This window comes from Daktulosphaira vitifoliae, unplaced genomic scaffold (assembly GCF_025091365.1).
Source record: "Daktulosphaira vitifoliae isolate Bord-2020 unplaced genomic scaffold, ASM2509136v1 Scaffold_5, whole genome shotgun sequence".
Classification (NCBI taxonomy): Eukaryota; Metazoa; Arthropoda; class Insecta; order Hemiptera; family Phylloxeridae; genus Daktulosphaira; species Daktulosphaira vitifoliae.
This window is the reverse complement of record NW_026099576.1, coordinates 20,180,765-20,189,961: the sequence shown is the minus strand read 5'-3', so window position 1 is coordinate 20,189,961 and position 9,197 is coordinate 20,180,765. Positions and strand designations below refer to the sequence as shown.

The following is a 9,197-nucleotide window of genomic DNA, read 5'->3' as shown; positions in this document are numbered from 1 at the left end:
TTTAAAATCTGATACTACTATCTCTTGACTATCTAGCTTATTAATACAATCCTAAAAACCAAACGGAATAAATGTAAAGCTTAATTACAAATTAAAAGAGAAATAGCTTTTAATACTATCTAACATATTTTTGTAAACACATTATTTTCTTTTAAAACCTGTTTCCTAAAACACTGTAGTCAATTATTATTATTAAGTTTAATATCAATATTGTCACAAATGTTGAAAAAACTGAATTATACTTAAAAATAATTGAATTATTTAGTTGTCATATAATTAAAAATAAAAACAATTCTTTTTTATAAAATTTAATTAATTAATAAATGAATTTAATTTTACTTAATTTACAGTTTAAATATGTTTTTTAATAGTTAAATAAATATAAATAAAAAAATTCATTAACATTAAAAAAAAGTATTTTCTAATAGGTTTTTGTTATTAAACTGTTATAACTTTCTTTTACAAAAAAATATAATATAACAGAAGGTAAATTTGATTTCAGATGATATACCACTATTTTAACAAAATAATTAAAATACTTATAACTTATAATATTATTACTTTGCAATATTTATTACTTTATGTAAAATAAATCAATAATTAATATAATCAATTATACTGGATAAAAAATATCATAATTTTAATTCATTAATACGAGTTATAACTGTAAGTAAATAATGATAGCCCTTAGCATCACTACTTTTCCTCAGGAGTTCATTATAAATTGATTTTAATTCATCTATTTTATTAGCTAACCTAAATAAATTAAACATAGTAACAAATATAAATAATATAAATTATTTCTTATGAAAAAGAAAAAAAATCTTGAATTACTTAGAAACTTTTCCCATTGCTAGTCTTATCATATTTTTTAAAATGTGTTGCAATCTTTCTTCTAATAATGTAAGCAACTTTTTTGTTTTTAACTTTGTGTCTTTATCATCATCAATATTTTCTTTATTCTTACATATATCATCAGTATTTATTGGTTTGAAATCTTTTTGTTCGTCATAATTTTCTAGCAGCATATTTAATACAAAACAACATTTTCCAAGAGTTTGTGAAATAGATACAATGAATTTTACTTTGGTAGAAGTATTTGTGGCATCTGAGATTAAAAAATAAGAAGTTTACAAATGTTAATACTACTCATGTTATACATTACAGATTATAACTTACTGTCCATCTGTAGTTCATCTAAGGCAATAGTTTTAATCAGTATTTCTAAACATTCTAATGGACGATCCATTTTTATAAACATATCAAAAGCTTTATTATAATGAGAAGTACATTGATGTAGAGTTGTTTTGAATTTTGTTGCATCAACTTCTAAACACCTAAAAATTTAATGTACTACATTAATTATAAATGATAAGTAAAGTTTTAATAAAATAAAATATTTAAAATAACTTATATTAGAAAAGTGAAAAAATAGTTTCTTTTAGGGTTTATTGTTTTAATATACTAATGTATTAAAATTATTACTTAAAATTTATAAAAATAACTTATATTATTTAATAACTTAAATTAATAATGCTTTTCTACATTCAAAATTATAATGATAAAAATACTAAAAATAAAACTTCTCTGGATAGTTTATAGTGTATGTACTTGTCTAATTCTGTTTTACAGAAATATAAAATATACCTTAAACGATTGTGATACAATGATGCTAATCGATCATGTATATATGCAGCACGGAATTCATATAATAACCTTCTAGATGAGTCATTTTCTAAATCACAGTATTTTAATGCTTTTAATAACAAACTTATAACTTCCTTCTCAGCTTCTGTTCTGTCCTGAGTGTAAAAACCCATATATTATTTTTATTAAATAATTATGTATTTATATTACTTACTTCATACATAGATGGATCATCTTGTGATTGTATAGCCAAATTATAAACTGTTGTTGATAGATCCCAACTAACCATATCCCATAATTGAGGATTATAACGACGATTACCTAACACTGCTAATGCTTTAGTATAACTTTCTACAGCCTTAAAAATTGTACTGTTTTTAGAAAAAATTTTATTTTAACAATTTTGTGTTACCTAATATTATTTATACTAGGGAAAGAAAACATTATAGTTATAATGTTTAAAATGAATAACAAATAACCAATAATATATGATATTAATAAATGTAAAATATTGTCAAACATAATACAATATTTGTATTATGTTAATAAATTATTTATAAATTTAAAAAATTCTTATTAAAATAAAAATAAATTATTTTCATATTGGTAAATGACTACTTTTTTCTGACATAGAAATATTTTAAGTATAACGTTTGAAAATAATATTTTTATTATTGATTAATAGTTTCAGTTTCAGTGACTATTATCAGTTAATGGTCAATATAACTACATCATAGATCAATAATAAAAAAACTATTTTCAAACGTTATTTTTAAAAAATTACTACGTAAGAAAAAAGTAGTCTATCTATATTTATCTATATTAAAAATTGTTTACAACAGTGAATTTTGTTTCAAACCCTTTTAATGTTAAATGAAAAAATTAAACTTAAAAATTGTACAAAGTTTAAATGTTGAATAGTGTTAAATTCAATTATAAGATAATTTTATAAAACATTAAATTGTTAAATGAAAAAAAAATGTTCAATTCAACTCCTGATTTATACTGTACCTGATTAGTAAAATCTTTATTCTTTACTAAGTCCCCATATGAATTTGTGTATAGTGATGAATAATATGCAACATGTCTAAATAATCTACCCATATTTGAGTATAACAAAGCAAGGTTGATGTGGTCATCTGAACTTTCAAATTTGTTTATTCCCATTGATAAATAATTTTCAGACTGATGTAACAACCATTGTAACCTCGATAAAGGTAATTCTACTTCTTCTTGTAAAGCAACTAATTTTTTTTTCATAATTAATAATGAAGTAATAATAATATAAGTTATAATAATACTGACTGGCAATTTCATTTATATAGCAGTAAGTAATTTCATTATACACATTTCCAATACGTCTATTAAGATTATTTTTATTTTTATCATTAGTTTCCATTTCCAGTGATCGTGTATAGCATTTAGCAGCAGCATCTAACATATTTTCTTTTGATTGAAAAATACTTGGAATTAAGTTAAAATCTATGAAATGTTCAAATAAAATTTATAATACATATAAAATATAAAATAATATGGATAACATACCATCACGTGTAGAAACAGCACATTCATCTTGTAATGTATTTCTAATTTCTTTATCATATTCTTCATCTTCTTCTAACTCTAATGTATATTGTTTAACTTTATTCCAATTCTGTGCTATCATCAAACAACAATCACCACATCTTCCTAATAAATATACCACTAGTTCATTAACGTTAGTGTTAACGATGCACAATCGACATTCAAATACTAAACGAAAATGTTTTAATGCATATCCATATCTGACATAAAAATTTATTATTTTTAATTATTTAAATGAATATATAACATAAAAGGAAATTTAATTTTACTTTTCACATATGAAATCATGCTCTGCGAGTGTTGCATAAGACAAACATGCTTTTTCATAGAGTAAAACTTTAAGATGTTTCTTCCAAGACTCACTATCTTTGGCATCTGGAGGGTTATGCCATGTTGGCATAGTCTCAGATATTGATTTGCAAAGCAATGCACCAGGACTATAATTATAAAAAATGGTATTTTTTTAATATTTATAAAAAATAAATAAATATGTAAAGATGAAAAGAGGGACTGTGTGTCTGATTTGCACTGTCTCAGGTTCGAGACCCTGTCACAGACAACTTCATTTGCTAGCAAGAGATGAGTTCAGTAATTAGAGTTATTTACCCTTCTTTTCGACGATAGATTAACCACCCATCCAAAGGTATCTATAGTTAAGAAATCTCCTCTCCAGGAGGATGCTATGGCCCTTAATGGACTGCAAAAGTATAAAAAATAATCTAAAGAAATCATAGTACATACACATCACATGTGTCTATGTCGTCATCATTGTTAAGGATAGAATTTCCTTTATTGCGTTTGCGGTTTTTATTTTTAGAAGTTTTACTGATTACTTTATCTTCTTTTTTTGGTTTATTTTCAATTGTAGTTGAATTATAAGGCATTGGTATGGCATCTGAAGTACCAGCCATAAAAGGTTCATCATTCATTACATTCTATAATTAGAAAATACAATAAAATCATATTTTACAATCATATTTTTGAAATAACTAATTTATTAATACTTTTACCACATTATGTTCTTGTTGTCTTAAAGTCTTAAAGTATTGTAAGCAACTTAAACCAGAACCAACATGATATAATGACTTTTTACAACGTTCTTCCACAGTTTGAACTACAGGTTGTGAAGAGTGCTCAGATTCTAATGAAAAATTAATTTTAAAAAAATGAATAATGAATTAAAATATAAATTATTTTTAAATTACGTTTAGCTTTATTTTCCTTTTTGTAGGATAAACATAAATCTCGTACATCTACAGAATATGTTGGCTGCATTTCATTTAAATCAGGTGATTCATCATCAGTAATATCTGGTGATGTCAAATTATTTTCTTCTTCTTTATTTACTAAGTCTTCTAATTTGGGTGAAGTTGGATTTGTGTTAACAGGAATATAAAGATCAGATAGCATATAATTAACTGATGTTACAATCTAAAAAAAAAATTATTTACTAATACACTTTAATTAATGCTTTGTAACATTTTTAAATACTTGAGGATACTTGGTTTTGTTTAATAAATTTAAACAATTATTCAACAAAATTTGAATGGTAGCTGGACTTGATGGCTGACCATCAACTGGATTATTTTTCAAATTACGAGCTACTCGATACAACAACATAGCTACTGGAATAGTAAATGGATTTTGACCTTCACATCTCCCCTCTACTAATGACTCAGAACATAATGATGTTAAGTCATATAATTTTACTACGTCCTCATACTTTCCTAAATAATTATTAAATATTAATGAATATTTAATACAATTTAACACAAGGGCCATATTCATAGTCAATTATTTATAAAAATTACAAATATCAAAATTATTATAAAAATGAAATGATTAATAAAGTTTAATAGTATGACAATTAACCAATAAATTATCTTAGGTTTATTTTTTAAAAATAACTTGATTTCTAGGATTAAACTATGTACATGGCCCTAAACATGTATTGTACCTTTAAATAACCAATATGTATGCCCTGCTTTAGTAGCATTTGATTTTAAGAAAGATAGTATATTTTGTGCGACATCTCTTATAACTTTAGGAGAAAACTTTGAATCATTTAAATAGGGTAAGTCTTCAGTCTTAATTAGTTCATATTTCTGTACAATTCCATTCAAATGATAACACATAACAACTTCAGGAACATTACACATGAGATTGTCAAGCCAATAATCAATACCAGTTAAGACACTAATGGGTTTAGACATATCTCTAAAATTAAATTAAATAATTAGTCAAATATAAGGAAATTAATTTTATAATTTTATGATTATCATATATAAGTTAAAATACATTTTTCTTCAATAGTATAGCTGAAGGAGAGGATTTAACCTCTACTTTTGAAAATGAAAATGTTTCTTTTTTAATTATGTACATTTTTTTTACTATAAAACAAATATTTCATGATGTTCCATAAAAAATCATTCAATTTGGCCACCAAAAATTCTCAATGTGTTACTTGTATATTAAATTTTTGCTCTCTCTTTGAGAGAGCATGTGAAAAATATTTATAAAACTTCTAGCTAAAAGTGTTTAATTTTATAGTATTCAAAACCCCAATAATAAAATGTCATTATTAATATACAAACCTAAGTCTTAAACTTAAACAGGGATGAGTTCCACCACCAAAAATTGGCATGTCTGTACCTAAAAGCATTTGCAAGTCTTCAAAGTTCCATAACACATTTTGATTGAATAACCTGTGGGTTTTTGGATCATCAGGAAATTCTTCCTCTGGTGTAGGTTCTGGTAAAGGTGGAATAGACTTAGAAAAGAAATAAAAAAGAAATAAAAATGAAATTTATATTATTTTATTGATATTTTAATTAGACCTTACTGTTGAACTAGGTTTTGGCAAAATTTTAATAGGAAGTTGACTATCACAATTGCTATTTGATGAATCTGCTATACTGTAATGCAAAAACTTTGAATTCAAACTTCTTTGTTGTATAACATCAAATGTGTTTATTTTGTGAGTAATGCATTTTTCCTATGTAAATAAATTATTAAATTTATTTGTAGTTATATAAATGACATTTATTTTAACAGTTTTTTTTAGATCAGTAATATGAGTAGTTAACTTTTGAAAAGTAACCAAATATTACTAACTACATTTACTGTTATACATATTAAATAATAAATATGACATATTATCTTAATATTAATTATTAAGTTAATTTTGTTAATAATTACCTTCATTTCCAATGATTCCAAAATATTTTTGAAGAAGAATTTCCTTAACCATTCCCAATCATCTTCAGTTTTTACTAATAGATACTTGTGAACATCAAATTCATCTATGAGGAGTGTGTTTTCAATTCTATGGATCATCATACTAACCTATAATATTTAAATAGATAAAAATTAGACAAATCAGAATATTTTTTGTTAAAAATAACAAATAAAGTATATTATTTGTTAAAATATAATATAAACGAACCTTTTGACTCTTGCTGTTACATATAAGATAAAGCAAGAGTCAAAAAGTTAATATACTTACAGATTTATTACTATAAGGTATTTTTAACAGACGTTTAATATTCTCAGCATCAGAAATAACATCAACTTCTCCTATACAGTCAGGAAACATATGTGCCATTTGAAAACTAAAATAATATAAGCAATATGAAAGTTCATTACACTTATTACTGTATTCAAAAGACTGATTATACCTTGAAAACCCATCAGAATGAGATGGCACATGACGCAATCCATATGATTCAGCTGCACTGCTCAACCAATTAGATGGTGGTAAATTAAGGTCTGTATTACATTGCAGATGTGCAAAATTAGCAGGCCGAAGTACAGATGAATATTTAACAATAGCCTTAGAATTAATCGCTTCACATTCAGATTTAGATACTTGAAGAGATTTCATTTTATCATTTAATTGGTCCTAATTGTTTGAAATAAGAAATTTGATTTAAAACAAATTTAATTGACTTATTCTTTAGAATAATGAAGATATTTCTATTTTTAATGAAATTAATAGTTTCATAATTTATTACATGTTTAATATTATAAATACTTAAAACAATTTAATGGTTAAGGGAATAAAAATTTTAAAAACTATTTTTGAAAAAATTGATTGTTTCATAAAAAATAATTCAAACATACATTTAAGCAAAAATTAACATATTTAAATGATAAAAAAAAATGTATTTCAAAAAATGTTTAAAAATGCGAGTTAATAACTTATTTCATTCAACCCCTTAAATAATAGAAATAAAATTTATTATAAATATGTAAGTACCATGACTGTTTGAATTTCCAACGAGATCTTAAACACAAATTTCTAAGTCTATAAAAAAAAAATAAATAAAAAATGACAAATAAAATATTCAGAAAAAAAATGATGTTTATCCACCTTGGAGTCATTTATAAGAGCTTTTATTTATTTATTAATAAACTTAACTTATATTCACTCGATTTAATTAGGGTACATGATGGTTAACTGTAAAAATGATATCCTTATCACTTATTATTTATCATGAGCTGTATGTTGATTAAAATTTGAAATTACTTCCCCTCAAATATTTTGCGTATAATAAAAACTGGACATAAAACAACTATTTCATTATAGACATAAACTTTATGATAAACATCAAAAAAATCCAAATTATTTGTACGAATATCGAAACTGTAATACTACGTCAATTAAAAAGAAAACATAGATAACAACTTTCAAAAAATGTTTTCATTTAGAAATTATTGTCGTTTGACATTTATTTTAAGCGGCTAATTAACGTGTCTGATTCTAATTTTGACTTGATCTCAACTTTAAAAACTATTGTGTAAAACTATTGATCATTGATATTTTAAAAAATTTTTCAATATCCTCATAGGTAGAACTAGATATTTTTATTAGACTGGACACCCTGATATGTACCTTTTCAGTGTGTTCAGGATTTTTCCTCAAAAATAAAATTAGCCTATCCGACAATTTAAAAATTTATATGATTTAATTCTAATATTTATTTATTTATGTTTAACTACGCTCTCAAAAGATATTGCTTGTATCAAAGGATGGGAAAACTTACATAGCCTAGTACTATAGAATCGAACGCTTTCCTGATAGAGCTAAGCAAGTCGTCTACTAAAATGTAATACAAAAAAATTAAATAGGTGGGCATATAGTAATACTCCTTAAGATTTTTCAAACTTCGTTGGTAGGCGGGGTTAATACGAAAGGTGGATTTTTACTACTCCACTTAATTAAAGTAAAACTCTATCATTGCAACACAAATATTTTCATCTTGGATGATTTTGTCCACTACTCTGCTTAAAGTCAATGTGTTCTTGTTCAAATTATTTAAAAGTAACATGGTATAACTTTGAAGGAATTATTTATTTATTTTATGACTATATTAAAGGGAGTTAATTATACAATCAACAATTGATTTTTTATTAAAGTGAATATTAAAATACATTAATATTTAACAATATTTTAATAATGAGATTTAGAAGATTAATTAAGGAGCTTATTAATCTGAGTATTATTATATCTATGAATAACCTTTAAAAATAATTTTAAATATTTATCCAATTTACATTTAAATTTTTAGTTATTTATTTTTGTGCTCTTGGTTAATTTGTATTATTTATAGTAATTTCGACAAGTATTATAAACCACATATGTAATATTAATCTAGGTTAGAGTACCAGATATTAAATATTTACAAAATATTAATTACTAATATTTTACAACAAAAGACAAGTTATGTTAATATAATATAAATTAATAGGCATAAGTTATACACCAAAAGTATCTTAGATTTTAAAGTAACAAAAATCAAACTAAACACAGTAAATTATATACATTTTATATTTCAATAGTACATACATGTATATAAATTTATATAATAAAACATTTCATTAAACTACTCATATAAATTTTAGAAGTAAATCTATCATTTTTATTTTAATATGAAGATGAATAACATTAATTTAATAAAATAAAC

At 23.6% G+C, this 9,197-nt stretch overlaps 1 protein-coding gene across 3 annotated transcripts; it reads right to left on the bottom strand.

Moving 5' to 3' along the window:
* Positions 1–474: 474 nt before the first annotated feature.
* Positions 475–7,702, bottom strand: LOC126906690 (erythroid differentiation-related factor 1). Of its 3 annotated transcripts, XM_050687428.1 has the most exons (21): positions 7,604–7,702; positions 7,490–7,537; positions 6,909–7,132; positions 6,737–6,842; positions 6,430–6,576; positions 6,074–6,226; positions 5,826–6,001; positions 5,189–5,448; positions 4,723–4,958; positions 4,437–4,662; positions 4,236–4,372; positions 3,973–4,166; positions 3,501–3,668; positions 3,193–3,431; positions 2,953–3,129; positions 2,659–2,891; positions 1,862–2,005; positions 1,648–1,802; positions 1,180–1,337; positions 835–1,108; positions 476–756 (listed from the first exon to the last, which is right to left on the bottom strand). In XM_050687428.1, the coding sequence occupies exons 2-21, from the start codon at positions 7,490–7,492 to the stop codon at positions 633–635; spliced, it is 3,534 nt and encodes a 1,177-aa protein (XP_050543385.1). In that variant the 5' UTR covers positions 7,493–7,537; positions 7,604–7,702; the 3' UTR covers positions 476–632. The 3 variants fall into 3 exon arrangements, with proteins under 3 accessions (XP_050543386.1, XP_050543385.1, XP_050543387.1); XM_050687429.1 differs by lacking the exon at positions 7,604–7,702 and having other exon boundaries at positions 475–756; XM_050687430.1 differs by having other exon boundaries at positions 477–756; positions 4,242–4,372; positions 7,490–7,655.
* Between the last annotated feature and the right edge of the window lie 1,495 nt (positions 7,703–9,197).